Source organism: Anolis carolinensis, chromosome 1 (genome assembly GCF_035594765.1).
Source record: "Anolis carolinensis isolate JA03-04 chromosome 1, rAnoCar3.1.pri, whole genome shotgun sequence".
NCBI lineage: Eukaryota > Metazoa > Chordata > Lepidosauria > Squamata > Dactyloidae > Anolis > Anolis carolinensis.
This window is the reverse complement of record NC_085841.1, coordinates 305,381,689-305,400,566: the sequence shown is the minus strand read 5'-3', so window position 1 is coordinate 305,400,566 and position 18,878 is coordinate 305,381,689. Positions and strand designations below refer to the sequence as shown.

The 18,878-nt window shown below is 40.2% G+C and overlaps 1 protein-coding gene across 31 annotated transcripts in view; it reads right to left on the bottom strand.

Moving 5' to 3' along the window:
- The window catches only part of gphn (gephyrin), a 334,022-nt gene that overhangs the window by 220,425 nt on the left and 94,719 nt on the right, over positions 1-18,878 (bottom strand). For all 31 annotated transcript variants that reach the window (XM_062968004.1, XM_062968007.1, XM_062968014.1 and 28 more), the window contains one exon: positions 16,748-16,805. In XM_062968004.1, the coding sequence (XP_062824074.1) occupies positions 16,748-16,805 (58 nt within the window). Of the gene's footprint in view, positions 1-16,747; positions 16,806-18,878 lie in introns of those variants that run through there.

Sequence of the window (18,878 nt, the reverse complement as noted above, 5' to 3'; positions counted from 1 at the left end):
CAGTATCTCCTTCTGAAATATAGTCTACAGAACTTGTCATTTATTAGTGGTCTCCCATCCAAGTACTATGATAGTCTGGAGCTAATTGGCAATGTTGAATTAATGTTCAGACATTCAGGCAGATACAGCTGTGAAACATACCTAGAAGGAGTTTCTCACATACAAAATCTTTCACCATGCGAAATTGTATGATAAAGTTTTTTGCCTTTACATTTTTGAACCTATTCTTTATGTCCACTCCCTGCAGTAAAATACTGAATACTCTTGACATTGCTGTTTGTGGCACAACCACTAATGTGGAAAGAGGTTAAGCCAGCAATTTGCTTGTTTTAATCCCCTGTGTATAAATATTATTACAAAAAATACACCATGATTGATTTAGAATCAGATTTTCAGGGGATAAAAGACATTGCAGTGTGAAAGGGGGACAAATAACCTCTTCTGCATAAATGAAACAGAAAGCACACCCCTTTGGATACTGGCCAATGTTTAAAGCCTCCAAAGAAAGTAATATGAAAATACTGTGCACATATGAAGCAAAATGTTGAAGGAACACACTCTTGGAACATTTTATCAAACTTCAATATGCAGACACAGAAGCTTTACACTAAAATTAGCATCATTGTAGTTTTAATATGGGTAACCATGTCCCCAGCTGTTACTGTGTTGTTTAAATCAGACACTAAGTGGCGCTTTCATCTATGAAAACATCTACATCTTCATAAGAATAGAAATCTCCCTACACAATCATGAGTCATTTTTAGAACTGTGAAATTCATGGAAACCCCTTGGGGCTACGGAGTGTGTGTGCGTGTGCGCACGCACACATAGACACACATCATGCAGAAAGAAAGAGACACACAGAATAACCTTTTCCAGAATATCAAGCTATTTATGTACCTTAAAATTCCTGTTTTAGAAGTGATGAGCTCATTTCATTATCTTCCCATTTGACTACCTCCAGAACTTTGTGAAGGTTTACTTTCTCAAGCTACTCGTTGTCAACCCTATGCATGTTAAATTTTCATAAGTCTTTTCCAACATCAGTCAATCTAAATTCTGCTAGCTAGTAGCATAAATGGTCAACATTTTTTAGCATGATGCTTTTAAGCTTTTTTCTGGCATTGAAGAGGGATTAGTTTGTGCCTGCTAGTAGAGCACTTTGACTTTCTTGATGTTAAGTGAGAGGCCAAGCTTTTCATACGCTTCTGCAAAGGTGTTTAAAGTGGCTTGTAGGTCTTCCTCTGAATGAGCACAGACTACATTATATTGGAGTTCTGTAACAGAACTTGTTGTGACCTTACTTCTGGCTTGCAGCCTCCTGAGGTTACAAAGCTCACCATCTGTCTGTTATGTGATTTCCACACCGGTGGGGAGCTTCCCGTCAACAAGGTGTAGAATCATAGTTATGAAGATGGAAAATAAGATTGGGGCAATAACGCATCCCTGTTTGACACTTGATCCCACTTAAAATGGGTTACTTTGGGCGCCATTGCTCTCCAGGACTGTTGCCTTCATGTCATCATGAAGGAGCCGCAGGATGTTCACAAATTTAACAGAGCATTTTATTTTCAAGAGGATGGCTGGAGAACATTACAATTCACGGTGTCAAAGGCCTTTGCAAGGTTGATGAATGTCAAGTATAAAGGTTGATTTTGTTCACATCAAAAATATCCCAATGTACAACCAAAATATAACTTTGGTTTGAGTAAAAGAATGCAAAATGATCCCCTTTTCGATTATTATTCAATGACTACCTATTCCTTTAGGAGTTTAAGAGCTTGATTTAAAATAATGGAGGGCTTTGAGCCTGATAAAAAGAGATAAATTTAATTGTTTCAGTTTCATTTGGAATAAATTATAGCCAAAAGCAAGAGTTCAAGAATTTAACAGGATGCACAATCTAATTAAAGAGTCATTGCTTCATACTTGGCATGCAGCTCTATAGTAAATTCTATTAAATAAAAAAATGAAAACTCATTTCAAACAAAGGATACAAAATTATTTACAAAGGCTTTCCTGCTCTGCAGAATATGGTATACATGATTAAAGCTATTTCTGGTTCCCCATGAGGAACATAATCTTGACTGCCCTCTGATTTGAGGAGTAATCCAGTTTAGAAGCGGAATCAATTATTCTAGTTTTAATGTTTGGTTCTAAACATACATTTAAAGTAGGAGTGAGCAATTGTACCAGGGATGAAAGCCAGTGTTCATACCATACTAACAAGCAAGCAACAATACAACAAAGCACCTGGTCATTTCTTGTTCTGTTTTACCTTTATTTTTGGTTTGTTTTAAGCCATTTTACAATTTGTTTAGTACAACTGCTCCCTTTGGATGTATGTTGGTGATGCTCTGTGAGCATCAGGTGATTTGAAAATGGTTTATATTGTAGCTAGTGGATGGATATGCAAGGAGAACAACAGACAGACCAGCCTCCCCTGGGGAAAGGAGGAAGAAAAAAAAATGTGTCGTAGGTCCAAAAAGGTCAGCAGTCTGTCCTTGCCCTGGAAGAAAGCCAGGAATTTTTCTACTTTCTGTCATAGTGATGGGCATTGCAAAACAGAAATCACTTGGTGAACCAGAGCTCTGTATCAGCCTTTCCTATATTAAGTGGTAAACTGATGGAGTGGGTGACCAACTTGAGGGTGACCATCTTGAACCTGTAGGGAGTTATGAATCTGTGCCCTCTAAGATCCCTTAAGACACATGTGTCAAACTCAAGGCCCGCAGACCGAATCCAGAAAGGTGCTGTCCTACAACTCCTATATTTCTCATCACTAAACATCATGACTGGAGAGGATGTAAGTTGTGATATAGTAACATCTGGGAGACTGCAGTTTGTTCTGATTAGTCAAGATAGTGGGCTTTGAATTCAAATACAAGGATTGCGGATATGATATCTGAATTTAAAATGTCCTTTAATCTTTCCTCAACATTAGTCACAAGTGCTATTGGATTCTAATTTCCATTATCCCCAGTATGCATGACGGACAATCAAAAGTGATAGGAGCTGTTGTTCAATAACATCTGGGGACCCTAATTGGGCAAAAACTAAAAACCACCAAACATGATGTAAAAAAATTATTGTTGCCTTCTCTATCCATGGATTCTCTGTACATGCTTGTGCGGGCCTGAACATAAGCATCTAGAAGAGCCAGTGGGATCACCAGCAAGAAGCTTGTAAGGAGGAGGCAGCTTCAACTTCTGTTGCAGAAGACTGGCTGTTCATAAACTCAGACTCTGACTGAAGGCAAGGTCTGGACTCGCTGTACCTGCTTACCACCTGACTAGAGAAAAAAGGAGCATGCCTGTGGGGGCAGGGTGGCCACAGGTGGGATCACCACTGGCGTCGCTCACCGCTTTAGGGGAGCCACTTCGGGGGCGGCAACAGGGCGAGGACCTATTATCTTGCTTTTAACAACTGCATGCCTGATTTCATATAGGGGTTTTACTTGCCTATTGTTAGCCTGCCCCATACAAGAAGGAAGTATTTTTCTAAGGAGAAAGTGAGTTCCTGGATTTGTGGGGCAGTCAATACAGGGCAGTCATACAGGGCAGGTGGAGATGCGGAAGGGGGAGACAGGTACAGTACCAAGAAAGCGGGGAGAGAAATAAAGCGCTTATTGCCTCCAAACTGTCTTCTATATCTAATAGCTTAGATAACCAGAGTGACAGCCCCCCCCCCCCCTAGGTTGAATGTACTGCTGTTGAATGCCAGGTCAGTAAATGGAAAAACAACTGCCATCCAGGACTTGATTCTGGATGCACATGCTGACCTGGTTTGTATCACAGAGACTTGGCTGGATGAGACTGGCAGGGTTAATCTCTCTCATCTCTGCCCACTAGGATTCTCTGTGCAGCAGCAAGCAAGGCCTGGGGGTGGGGAGGTGGAGTTGCAGTGGTCTATCATGATTCCATCCCCCTGACCAGGTACCATATCCCAGCAGCGTTTGAGTGTATTTACCTAAAGGTGGGTAACCGGAACAGGATAGAGATTCTGTTGGTGTACCACCCAGCCCACTGCTCAACACTCTTTCTTCCTGAGCTAGCCGGGGTGGTCTCGAGGTTGGCATTGGAGTCTCAGCGAATAATAGTGCTGGGAGACTTCAACATCCATGCTGAGACTGCTTTGTTGGCAGTGGCATGACAACCATGGGTCTGTCCCAAGCAGTGCCCTGCCCTACCCATGCTATGGGATACACTTTGGACTGGTCACAGTTCCATTGTCATGGACTAATCAGAACCTCCGCTGTGGTGGGGGACCAATGAAGACGGTCCACCAAAGGAATCCATGGATCTGGATGGATTCCTGGTGGCTCTTGGGGATTTTCTTGCCACCTTGGCAGGCTATTCTGTGTAAGCTCTGGCTGACCTCTGGAATGGGAAATGGCGAGGGAGGTGGACACAATCACTCCTGAACACCCTCTCTCATGGAGCAGAGCTAAACCAGTGCCTTGGTTTTCCAAAGAGTTGGCGGTGATGAAGCAAGTGAGATGGAGATTAGAGTGATGCTGGTGGAGAACTCGAAGCGAATCTGACTATAGCGTATTTGAAAGGCTACTCCATAGCAATGGAGGCAGCAGAGAAATTGTTTCTTGCTGCCACCATTGCATCTGCAAGGAACCGTCCAGCTAAGCTGTTTTGAGTGGTCAGAGGGCTACTACAAGGAGACATCCCTGATAATTTAACATCCCGCTGTAAAGAATTTGCACAGCACTTTCAGATAAAGTCGCTCAGATCCATTCTGACTTGGATGCTGCTATTGATACAGTTCCAATAGATGTAACTTTGGCCAGTGTTGATGGGTTCCTTTCAATTTGTGCAGCCTGAGGATGTTGACAGAATTCTTGGAGAGGTGAGAGCTACCACATGTATTCTAGATCCTTGCCCTTCCTGGCTAATCAAATAGGTCAGAGGGGGACTGACAGAGTGGGTGAAGGTGGTGGTCAATGTCTCCTCCTTAGAAGGGCAATGTCACGACCCAGGCTGCAGAGCACCAATAACCATACACAGAGGCCAGAATCTATCTAATATCTTTATTAAGGAAATATATAAAGTTAATAAAAGCAAGTGTATGAAATAGTTCAGAAGTAGACCTTTCAGGAAAGGTCAAAATTAGTCCAAAGAAACAATGTCCAATATAAAATATTAAGGTCCAAAGTTGTAATCCAATAACCGAAACACTCACTTTGCCAGGCAAAGTGAGGGGAGATGACAAGGTCCTTTAGCCCATGAGGCAACAAGGCAACAAGGAACGAGGAGCGAGAACAAGATCTGTGGAATTACTTGGCAAAATCCGGAAAACAAGGCAAGGTCCGTGGAGGTAAACAAGGCTGGAAACGGGAACGAAGGCTTGGAAACGGAGCGAAGGCTTGGAATCAGGAACAAGGCTTGAAACAGGAACGAGGCTTGGAAACGGAGCGCGCTGTCCACACACAACTTACTCCAGTAGCTGACGAATTGACTCCGCAAAATCCCTTTGTGGGTAAAACACCTAAATAGGGTCTAGTTTTCCCACCAAAGAGCAGTTCTCTGGGGAACCAGAAACGAAAGCTAATCTCTGAGTCCAGATGCATGACTCCTTAAGGTTTCCCATGGAAAGCAGGCTTAATCAGCTGAATTCTTAGCAGCTATCCTAGCACTCCTACGAGAGGCCGCTTGAACTCCTCTCTGTTGTTTACAAAACTCGTGGCGAGAAAACACAGGAGATTTAGACTCAGGGCTTGTTTGACAGATTTCTGGAAGACAAATCTCTTGCAGGTGCAAGGTTCCCAAATCTGGCTGGGAAGGTTCCAATTCTGACTGAGACGGTGAAAAACCCAAGTTCTCCTCTTCATCTGGGACTACAGTGCCATGAACGGGACTACATGGCCCATGACTCATCACAGGCAAATAAAATGAAACTTAATCCAGACAAGACAGGTTCTACTGGTGAGTCGGAAGGCAGACCAGGGAATAGGAATCCAGCCTGTGCTGGATGGAGTCACACTCCCCCTGAAGATACAGGTTCTCAGTTTGGGGGTCCTCATGGACTCTGCATTGAACCTGGAAGCCCAGGTTTCTGCAGTGGCTGGGAGGGCCTTTACACAATTAAAACTTTAAAAATATGCGCCAACTCCCCCCTTTCCTCGATGAAGCCAGATCTGGCCATGGTGGTATATGCCTTAATTACATCCCATATGGATTACTATAATGCTGAAGAGTGCTTGGAAATTTCAGCTGCTCAAAAGAGCTCCAGCCAGGTTGCTCACTGGAGCTGGCTACAGGGAACAGACCAACCCCCCCCCCCCCAATTGCAGCAGCTCCACTAGCTGCCAGTCTGTTATCGGCACAATTCAAAGTGCTGGTTATGACGTTTAAATCCCTAGACGGTTCAGGTCCAGGCTATTTGGCTGACCGCATCCCATTGTACAAACTAGCTCGGGCCCTGAGATTAAAGGGGAGGCCCTTCTCTCGATCCAATTTCCAACTCAAGCTCACTTGGTGGGAACATGAGAGAGGGCCTTCTCGGTGACCGCCCCTCAACTCTGGAACTCCCCGGCAAGGAAAACCAAAATGGCCCCCTCTCTGCTGTTCTTCAGGCAGTAGGCTTAAACCTTTTTATTCAGTCAGGTTTTTAAAGATGAGGATATCGATCTAGTCAGCGGGTGCTGTGGTTTTTTTCTGTTTTGATGGATTTTAACTGTGATTTTTTAAAATGCTGCTTGTGTTTAATTCTGTTTTAATGTTTGAAATTTTTCATATTTTAAATTGTATAATAATGCTTTTATGGCAAGCTACTTTGAGTCTCCTTTGGGGAGATAAAGCAGGGTATAAATAATAATAATAATAATAATAATAATAATAATAATAATAATAATAATAATAATAATAATAATATCGACTGGAAAACCAAAGTGGAAGGTCAAGCTAGAGTTGAAAATCAAGAAACCTAGATCAGATGCAAGTAACCTGAAAAATATGAAAGAGAAGAAACTGAAGAATGACAAAATCAAGCAATACCTGATCAGAAAGTACTGGCTGAACACCAGAAAAATTGAAGAAGCTTTGGAAATTGTGAAAGAACAAATTACAGCGACAGCTAGAAAAATGGAAAGATATGAAGCCAGAATCATCCAGTACAGAGAAAATCAATTATTTCAATCAGACCAAAGACGGTTCTACCACAGTCTGAACCAAACAACAGACACAGTAACCATAAAGCCAGAGAAAACTGCAACAACGAAGTTCTGGAAAGAACTTTGGGGAAATAATAAGAACTACAACAAAAACGCTGGGTGGATAAAGGAGTTTGAAGGAAAATTCTCACAGAACAAAACGGAACAGATGGAAATAACAACTGAAATGATCAGCAAACGAGCGCAAAAAGTCAAAAACTGGACATCGCCTGGTAGTGATCAACTTCATGGCTTTTGGCTCAAACATTTGATTAGTTTACATGGAAAAATGGCCCAACAATTCAATGAGATGTTGCAGAAAGGAAGTATCAGTGAATGGCTAACAACTGGAAGAACATACCTGATACAAAAGGATCCAGCAAAAGGAGCAGCACCAGGAAACTACAGGCCAATAACCTGTCTGCCCACTATGTTTAAACTACTGACTGGCATCATAGCTGACAGAATTCAAGACTATCTTGGAAGAAAAAAACATCTTGCCAGATGAACAGAAAGGCAACAAATGGAAAAGCAGGGGCACAAAAGACCAGTTATTGATTGACAAAATGATTCTGGAGAACTGTAAAAGCCAAAAAGCTAATCTTCACATGACGTGGATTGACTACAAAAAGGCCTTTTACTCACTCCCACACAGCATGATCATCAAGTGCCTGGATGCCATCGGAATTTGTAAAAACGTTGGCACCTTCATTGAAAACATGATCCCTCTGTCAACAATCTTACAAAAAACAAATCTTGGCTATCAAACATCTAAGAAATCTAACAAAATTTCACATCTGATGTACATGGATGACCTGAAGCTGTATGGGAAAACAGAAACTAAAATCCAGTCTCTGACCAACACTGTCTGAATTTTTAGTACTGATATCAGTATGGAGTTTGGTTTGGACAAATGTTCGACAGTGGCATTGAAGAAGGGAAAAATCATTGAAAGTGAGGGCATAAATATGCCCAATGGCCAAACAATAAAGTGTCACCAGCCAGAGGCCTATAAATATCTGGGCATATTACAGCTGGACAACATCAAGCATGAACATGTGAAGACTGTGGTCAGTAAAGAATACACACAAAGGGTCAGAAAAATTATCAAAAGCAAGCTCAATGGAGGCAACACCATCAAGGCCATAAACACCTGGGCCATACCTGTCATAAGATATACTTCTGGCATCATAAACTGGACATCATAAACAGTTGGAACTGGACAAGTTGGACAGAAAAACAAGAAAACTCATGACCATTCATCATTCCCTGCACCCTCGCAGTGATGTTGACTGGCTATATCTGCCTAGAAGATCAGGGGGCAGATGACTCTTACAAGTAAAACAAGCAGTCAAAGAAGAAGAACATGCCCTGGCAGAATATGTCAAGCAAAGTGAAGAACCTGCTTTGATTGAAGTGAAAAATCAGAAACTCCTCAAAGCACAGCAGACAAAAAACCAGTACAAGAAAACCGCACTACAAACTAGAGCTGATAGCTGGCACAACAAAACATTGCATGGAAAGTTCCTTGACAAAATTGAAGGAAAAGCTGATAAGGAGAAGACCTGGCTCTGGCTCACGAATGGGACCCTGAAGAAGGAGACAGAAGGCCTGATCCTTGCAGCCCAGGAGCAAGCCATCAGAACAAATGCAATTAAGGCCAAGATTGAAAAATCAGCTGATGACCCAAAATGCAGACTGTGCAAGGAAACCGACGAAACCATTGATCATATCCTCAGCTGCTGTAAGAAAATCGCACAGACAGACTACAAACAGAGGCACAACTATGTGGCCCAAATGATTCATTGGAACTTATGCCTCAAGTACCACCTCCCAGCAGCAAAGAACTGGTGGGATCACAAACCTGCAAAAGTATTGGAAAATGAGCACGCAAAGATACTGTGGGACTTCCGAATCCAGACTGACAAAGTTCTGGAACACAACACACCAGACATCACAGTTGTGGAAAAGAAAAAGGTTTGGATCATTGATGTTGCCATCCCAGGTGACAGTCGCATAGATGAAAAACAACAGGAAAAACTCGGCCGCTATCAGGACCTCAAGATTGAACTTCAAAGACTCTGGCAGAAACCAGTGCAGGTGGTCCCGGTGGTGATGGGCACACTGGGTGCCGTGCCAAAAGATCTCAGCCGGCATTTGGAAACAATAGACATTGACAAAATCACCATCTGCCAACTGCAAAAGGCCACCCTACTGGGATCTGCACACATCATCAGAAAATACATCACACAGTCCTAGACACTTGGGAAGTGTTCGACTTGTGGTTTTGCGAAACGAAATCCAGCATATCTATCTTGTTTGCTGTGCCATACAACGTCGTTGTGTTGATAATAATAATAATAATAATAATAATAATAATAATAATAATAATAATAATAATGGCCCTTTGGAGATAACAACAAGGCTGATGTGGCCCTTGATGAAAATGTGTTTCACACCCCTGCCTTAGGATGAGGAAAAGGTGCAGTCCCCTATCCTGCTTGGTAACAATGTACCAAGGGAAGAACCTGTGATGGGTGATGTGAAGTGAGATTTGTTCTATTGCACCTGACAGTAACAGAGCCTCAATTTTCTTGATCAGCGGCCCTTGAGTGTACATGTCTGTGGGGTGGGGTGGTGGTGGTGGAGAAGCATGACTCCAGTAGATGGAGACTCCACTGGACTCCCAAGGCAGTCTATACTTCACTAGAGTTGGAAGAGACCCCCAAAGGGCATTTAGTCCAACCACCTTCAGCCAAGCAGAAAGCATTGCTGGATGACCCTCCAGCCTCTGTTTAAAAACCTCCAGAGAGGTTTAATCACTACAGAAGTGGAGTGCTCATGCTGCTCAAATGTAGGCATTTTTATAACTTTTATAATTTACACAATTTGTTGATTCAGTTGCAGTATTTACCACTAAAATTGTTATTTGGTATTCATGGTTGTTATTCATTTTATGTCTATAATTACCATAACATTTTATTGATATGTATTTTAGGGTTGATTGATTTACAGTGTTATTGTTTTATGTATTGATGATGTGAATTATGTTCTCCTTTATTATTGATGTATCTGTATTTATTGCACTGTATGTATTGTTACATTACAAGTGCTTTGTAAGCCGCCCCAAGTCATCTTTGGGAGATGGCGGCAGGGTAGAAATAATGTATTATTATTTTATTATGACACAGCAAACAAGATAGATATGCTAGATTTCATATCACAAAATCACAAGTCGAACACTTCCCAAGTGTCTAGGACTGTGTGATGTATTTTCGGATAATGTGCGCAGATCCCAGCAGGGTGGCCTTTTGCAGCTGGTGCCACCTTGACGTGGTGGGGGGGCTTAACCATTCCGAGGATGCTGAGGGCTGTGCTGGCGGTAATGTAACTAACGGCAGGTCCAACCAAGCCAGAGAGGCCTCAGCGGAGGAATGGAACAAAGAGCACCTAACCCATTAGCATTATGGAGAATCAAACCAAAACGAAGTCTATACTGGCTCGGTCGTCACCCAGGATAAAAAGGACCGCGGTGGATGCTGCTGATTCTGGACATCCATCGACAAGTGGGCTACGGAATCATAAAAACCCAAATGAACAGTCACAGAAGCGGCAGAAATATACAATGCCAGAAAACTGCACATTATTATTATTATTATTATTATTATTATTATTATTATTATTATTATTATTATTATTATTATTATAAAATGGATTACAAAAAGAAAATACACTGACAGTGATGTTTGTGATGGACCACATAGAGTGGCTATAGAAGAAACTACACAAGGATCATAAGTGTAAACAAAAAAAATCCAGATCTCATTGATACAGTAAAAAGAATATGAAACTTATATATATTATGTATTTTATTTTACATTACATTACATTTTGTATGAAACTCTGATAAGGAGTTGGTTTAACCTCAGGTTTGCTAGTAAAACCGAATTACCACGTTGCAAAAGGATGCTTGTCTAAAAAGTGTGTCACCAACATGAAAAGTTTGGAAAGCTCTGATCTAGCAAGTATAACTGAAGCCTGACTTTCACTGATGGAACAAAATGGGTATTGTTATGACTCCCAATTTAAGAAGAAAGGTGTGAAATAAATACAATAATGGAATTGAAAGTTCAATAGTATTAGCAATTTGAGCACTTCTCATTTTGGAAATGTTAAAATTAGCACAGAATGTAATTCATTACTGGATAAAAACTAATTGTTCCTTTTTGTAAAACTAAACAAATTCAGTGTTTATTACTATTCAAACTTCAAGCTTCTCTACACCCAAGACCCAATGTACCATATTTCAAACACTGCATTCTCTTAAGATAAAAACAGATGTGAAGGATTTTTCAGTTACCGTTTTTATAACATACAAGAAGTAAGGATGAACACCACAGACAGTAAAACCCAAAGAAACTAGAAATAAACAAATAACCAAACTCCACTGAAATAATTGAATACTATTGAAATAAATTGAGTTTCACCATAGTTCTGTTTATTTCAGTGGCACTTTTGTAAGCCTCCCTTTTACTACAGAACATGCCATGTACATTAGACTGTACAAACAAAAAGGCAAGACTGGATAAATACACTTACACGCATGCATTAAGTCAGACAGAAAATATATACATTCAGGAGATATTCACCTGATCACAGCACTTGTTAGCTGCTACTCAATTATCTCCATCATGTTCTGTAGCACACCTGTTACCATAGAAACAGACGGCAGGAGTAGAAAAGGGCCAGACTAAGAATAAAGACACAAGGTCTTGAAATTCTTGGGGAGTCCAACAACATGATTTTTTTCATAAAATATTAGTGCTTGAAATAATTAAAAACATCAATAAAGCATTTCAATGGTCTGGCTATTCTATATATTTAATGCTGACTTTGATTAGATCCAAAGTACAATGGCGTTTTTCATTCACCTTCCCTTAGTACTGAAGTCTCTTGGACTTGAGAAAAACTGTATCCAGAAAGCACAGAAGTGGGATTCCAAGTAGAACAAAGTGCTCTTCCAATTTAGGGACAATTTTAAATATTGGATTAAAACAAAACAATTTCATCTCTTACACGAGGAGGGAGGGAGTGAACATGTCGTCAGTCATAATGATAAAGCCACCAAAAAATGAAAAGGGAAAAAAAGACTGATGGGTGGATCAAATCTGTGGCCCATTCTTGCACCCAGTGGTGACTAAAGTGGCTTGTCAGACACTGATTTCCACAGTTTTTGAAAATTCTCCATAAAAAAAAAATGCAGTGACATGTAGAGGCTATTCACATTGTGCAATTACAAGGCTATACTGCAGTCCACTTTAACTGATATGGAAACACCCTGCGGTTTCCTGGCATCTGTAGTTTAGTGTGGCACCAGAGGAGCTCTCCAGCTGTTATTCTAACAAACTCTCCATGAACTACAAGTCTAGATTCCACAAGTTGTTGTCATGGCAGTTTAAGTGAAGTATAGTGCTATAATTGTGTAGCCTTATCCTTAAATTAACTGATTTCCATGGAGGCATTCTCAGCAGCAAACATACCAGGATATATAAATTAATATAAATTGGAGGTTATATGGAAGAAACCAGATGTGATATTTTAAAAAATGTAGTTATGGTGGTCTATGAGTAAAGGTGAAAACATCTGAGGAAGGGTTAAAGCAAGACAAACATGTAAAGAAATGTTAAAGGGCTTTTACCATAAATTGTCCCACTCTCCCATGCTATTGCAGCTCTTACACAATAAAATGAACTTTGACTGTGTAAAAGAACATCTGAAGTAAAAGCATCAGGTTTTTTACATCAATTTTACTCAAAGTGATGATTCATGATTTTACCATGCCTGTCCATGGTAAAATCATAACCTAATTTGATGTTTAATATGCTTTTCCTTAATCTCTCCTTTTGTAGTCAATGTGTTGGATAATCCAGAATGTTGGATAAGCGAGTGTTGGATAAGTGAGACTCTTCTGTACTTAGCCAATACATTTCTGATCCTGGATATAAACCAACATTTATCATGGATAATTTCAGAATAAAGAGTGAGTTTTAAAAGGATTGTAAAATATTTTAAGACTGAACTCAGAGAAATAATCATCTTATTTCACACATCTGATTCATCTCAGACTTCTTACAGAGGGGGGAAAAAAACTATAACCAAATGAATATTAATAGCTACAGGTTCTATTATAATTCCCTTTCCCCATGGCTCCCCACACACATTTCTTAACTGCAGGTTAAAATATTGGAAACAAATATAAATTCACTTCATCTTAACACTGGACAGTGATGTATTCTGTTAATGCTGCTCAGCTAGTCTGTTCTTTGAAGAAGTATGGACCTGTGAAACTTTCCTGACAATAAAGATAAACTAACAGCAGGAAATGAGATTGCTACAGGGTGAGCTAATAATCCCATGTAGTGGCTGAGAAGAAAATGCTTGTTTTAAAGAAACTGGCAGACTGCCCTGCTGTCTGTCTGCATCTTCCGTTTCTTTTGAGAGACACAGCATATTGATATCTTTGAACTGCCTTAGGAAAGAAAAGCATCTCTGAGAGGAAAGATAGTGGAAAAATAATGATCCATTCTGGACATAGGAAAGCAATCACAGCCAAATTCCTTCTTAGCGTACATCAGTGAAACTTTGAAACTATAAAGAACAATTGTAGTAGAAGACAAATTTTGATACTACATATATTTAGCACTACATATATGACCAGTCTTATAGGAATTTTATTTGACTTAGATTCAAATTAAGTAATTTCCACTTTACACAAAAAACAATTTTGGCTACATTTAAAATGATTTTACAAAAACAATATATTATAATTATGATCATCATTTTATCTGAACACACCTTAAGATGTAATACTTGTTTTCTGTATCAGCAACTCTTGATCTAATCTTAACAAATGTGGAAGACCTGATCAATACAGTTGAAGTGGTTGGATCCTTAGGGGCAAGTGACCATGTGCTCCTACAGTTTGCAATACAAAGGAATGCTGAAACTAAGACAAGTCAAACACGCATTCTCGACTTTAAGAGAGCTGACTTCCAAAAAATGAAGGAATTACTGAGTGGCATTCCATGGACGCCAATATTAAAAAACAAGGGAGTTAAGGATGGATGGGAGTTTTTCAAAAGTGAAATACTCAAGGCGCAAATGCAAACAGTGCCAACAAAGAAGAAAAATAAGACAAGTGCAAAGAAGCCAGAATGGATGTCCAAAGAACTTCTAACTGAGCTAAAGCTCAAAAGTGACATGCACAAGAAGTGGAAAAGGGGAGAAATCACCAAAGAAGAATTCAAACGTATAGCCAACACCTGTAGGGAAAAGGTTCGCAAGGCTAAAGCGCAAAATGAGCTCAGGCTTGCCAGGGACATAAAAAACAACAAAAAAGGCTTTTTTGCTTACGTTGGTAGAAAAAGGAAGAAAAAGGAGGCGATAGGGCCTCTGCAAGAACACCTGGCCTCTCTAAACGAATTCAAGTCCCCAGGGCCAGATCAGCTACACCCAAGAGTATTGAAGGAATTAGCGGAAGTTATTTCAGAACCACTAGCAATTATCTTCGAGAGTTCTTGGAGAACGGGAGAAGTCCCAGCAGATTGGAGGAGGGCGAATGTGGTCCCTATCTTCAAGAAGGGAAAAAAGTACGACCCAAACAATTACCATCCGGTCAGCCTCACATCGATACCAGGCAAGATTCTGGAAAAGATCATCAAGGAAGTGGTCTGTGAACACTTAGAAACAAATGCGGTCATTGCTAATAGTCAACACGGATTTACCAAAAACAAGTCATGCCAGACTAATCTGATCTCTTTTTTCGATAGAGTTACGAGTTGGGTCGATACAGGGAATGCTGTGGATGTAGCCTACCTGGATTTCAGTAAGGCCTTCGACAAAGTCCCCCACGACCTTCTGGCAAATAAACTAGTAAAATGTGGGCTAGACAAAACTACGGTTAGGTGGATCTGTAATTGGCTAAGCGAACGAACCCAAAGGGTGCTCACCAATGCGTCATCTTCATCATGGAAAGAAGTGACAAGTGGAGTGCCGCAGGGCTCCGTCCTGGGCCCAGTTCTGTTCAACATCTTTATTAACGACTTAGACGAAGGGTTAGAAGGCACGATCATCAAGTTTGCAGACGACACCAAACTGGGAGGGATAGCTAACACTCCAGAAGACAGGAGCAGAATTCAAAACGATCTTGACAGACTAGAGAGATGGGCCGAAACTAACAAAATGAAGTTCAACAGGGACAAATGCAAGATACTTCACTTCGGCAGAAAAAATGGAAATCAAAGATACAGAATGGGGGACGCCTGGCTTGACAGCAGTGTGTGCGAAAAAGACCTTGGAGTCCTCGTGGACAACAAGTTAAACATGAGCCAACAATGTGATGCGGCAGCTAAAAAAGCCAACGGGATTCTGGCCTGCATCAATAGGGGTATAGCATCTAGATCCAGGGAAGTCATGCTCCCCCTCTATTCTGCCTTGGTCAGACCACACCTGGAATACTGTGTCCAATTCTGGGCACCACAGTTGAAGGGAGATGTTGACAAGCTGGAAAGCGTCCAGAGGAGGGCAACTAAAATGATCAAAGGTCTGGAGAACAAGCCCTATGAGGAGCGGCTTAAAGAACTAGGCATGTTTAGCCTGCAAAAGAGAAGGCTGAGAGGAGACATGATAGCCATGTACAAATACGTGAAGGGAAGTCATAGGGAGGAGGGAGCAAGATTGTTTTCTGCTGCCCTGCAGACTAGGACACGGAACAATGGCTTCAAACTACAGGAAAGGAGATTCCACCTGAACATCAGGAAGAACTTCCTCACTGTGAGGGCTGTTCGACAGTGGAACTCTCTCCCCCGGGCTGTGGTGGAGGCTCCTTCCTTGGAGGCTTTTAAGCAGAGGCTGGATGGCCATCTGTTGGGGGTGCTTTGAATGCGATTTCCTGCTTCTTGGCAGGGGGTTGGACTGGATGGCCCATGAGGTCTCTTCCAACTCTACTATTCTATGATTCTATGATAAATATCCCCAATAATGTTTTTAATGTTAAACAACCATTTGGGTCATTAAGTTTATTAGAAAAAACCCTTTTAACTTGGATAATCTATTATAATTTTAGAGTAAAAACATAAAGAATATTTATTGCTTTATTTGGATTAAAAGCAGATTTCAGAGGAAAGTCTTTGTATTGTTTTACCAGGTTGATTCACATGACTGTAGAAATGCAGTAAAACAATTAATTAACATTTGCTATAAAAAGAGATTTCAACAAATGAAAAATCATTTCTTTCATCCTGCTGTTAATTAATTATAAAGACTGTCCGGATGTCACAGTAATTTTTGAAAGTGGCATTTCTTAAATTCATATGCATAACTGTGCATTTGGGCATGCAGTACTGGTGATGGTAGCAGTAGTTGTAGAAGGAAGGAGGAAAGGCAGGATGAATGGAAGGAAGGTGCTTTTAAAGTGTGGAAGCAAAATATCTTATAGCAATATTTACTAAAATATACATTAAAACATATGCAATATACAAAATGATCCACTAAATTACCAAGCAAGATCAAAAATAAATACTATACCTTAATTTCATCTATTTCATCTGGCACTATCTTGTATGCAGATACAGTCCCACCTAACCTAAAATATGAAAAAGAAAAAATATTCTCAAAATCAAGTTAACATAGAGAATAGAATAAATGCTCACATTATAAATTCATCTATATAGTTAATGAATAAGAAGTAAATAATTCACACTGACATCTTTAGCTAAATAGCTATTCTTTCAGAGGTCACCTGAGCATTTGCATGTTAGTGTATTATGGCAGGATAGAGGCATGTTTTTGCAGAAATCTCTGAATCTCCTCAAAGCTCAGGCAAGCTACTATTCATTTCCATGAACTGAGATGGCATTCTCATACAGAACACAGATGTGCCAGAGAAAAATAAAAGCTTTTCATCCCCATGGTATTTGTACATTTCATATATGGGTGATGGGATTAGCAATGAAAGTACATCAAAGAAAGGCTGTGGACAACATTATGTTGCTTAATTCATCACCAGCAATGGAACGGGTTGATAATGTTGACTAACCATTAACTATTAGAACCAAGAGGTCAGAAGAGACAAGGCAAAATTCTGAAGAAAGGCTGTATAATAGCTCTAGGGTGTGACATTGAGATTGAAAAAGCAATGCAAATTATTCAGTTAAGATGACAAAAAAAAATACCTATTTTGGATATCCTGAAGAAGAAACAGATTTCCTTATCCTCAGACTAAAATGCAGATCAAGAAACCCTGAATGTTGTAAAAAGAGTGGTTCAAGTATGTAGAAAAACAGTTTAAACAAATATCTTAGAAAATATGAATGCTGGAGTGGCCACCTTGGGCAAAAAAAAAAGATATGCCCAGTCTGAGGACAATGCTGTGTCCCAATTACGTAGGTTGACCAACATGCTGTTATAATAGATACGAGGAAAAGCCAATTTCAAGGAAACACATTCTACAGAGGAAGTTGTTTAATGACTGAAATGGTTGCTTAGCTAATTGAGATAGCACCATCAACACAAGCCAAGGCAACAAGAGTCCACACAAAATTACTCTTTCAAAAAGGAAGACTCTTGTCACATTTGTCAGTAAGTAGAATTTTACCTTTACAAACCACAATGCTTGGAAAAGGCTTCGGAAGCCATAGGCTCCTAGGGCCAATGGACAGAACACAACGAAAAACCAAATGGAAAAAAGGAAAAGAAAATCACAGGATATGAGAGGCAATAGAAATGAAATAGCAGAAAGAGTGAAATATGCTACACAGTCAGAATCACTTTCAGAAAAGGCAGAGACATCCCTACATGTGCTAGTACTGTGCATAATGGTCATGTTTGTTAAGGACAATGAATGAAGTTCCAGTGAAAATACTTAGTTCTGCGAATATTGTGGCTCTCCAGAAAATGTCTGACTGCAAGTCCCAGGGGCTCCAAGAAGAATAGCAAAGATAAGGAATTCTGGGAGCCACATCCTCCAAAAACCTAGAGGCAGCCAGCATGTTTTCCAGTGTAGTTCTTGAAGATTCTGAACTGAAACTTTATGTATTACCCTATGTAATGAGTGGTTTCACATATCCTCTTGAAGTAACTCCTACTACATCATGTTTGAAACATTTAACATAAATTTCCCAAAATACTCCTCTGCATATTACCTACCCACTTTCCGACCTCTATACATAAAGATCAAATATTAAAAATAAAGTTACATGTCGAAATATCCAGTATGTTGTTTGTCATGCCATCCTCCCAAGTATCCAATGCTCAAAAGAATTAGTACTCTTTGGTACACTGAACAAGCCTGCACTAATGTTCCAGTTAAACATCACAGGCAAAGGCAAACAGCTATAACATTACCCAAGAAGACACTGTCTCCAGCTCTCAGAACATATAACCAGGAAGCTTCAAAACCAAGGCCACCCTTATCAGGCATGTTGTATTGATGAAGTCATTTATTATTAATTTAACCAAAACAACTCCATGACAGCTCAAAGAAAGAAAAATTCAGCTTTTCAAGGAAATGTGCGGGGACTCTGCTTCTACACATCACAAGCTTCTTTCATAACACAGCAATTCCTTGAGCCTATTTTCCAACCCAGAGTAAACTGGCCAAAGGCCTCTTCTCATAGACATGTAATCAGCCAGTGATCAATGGCCCAAGCACTACCCA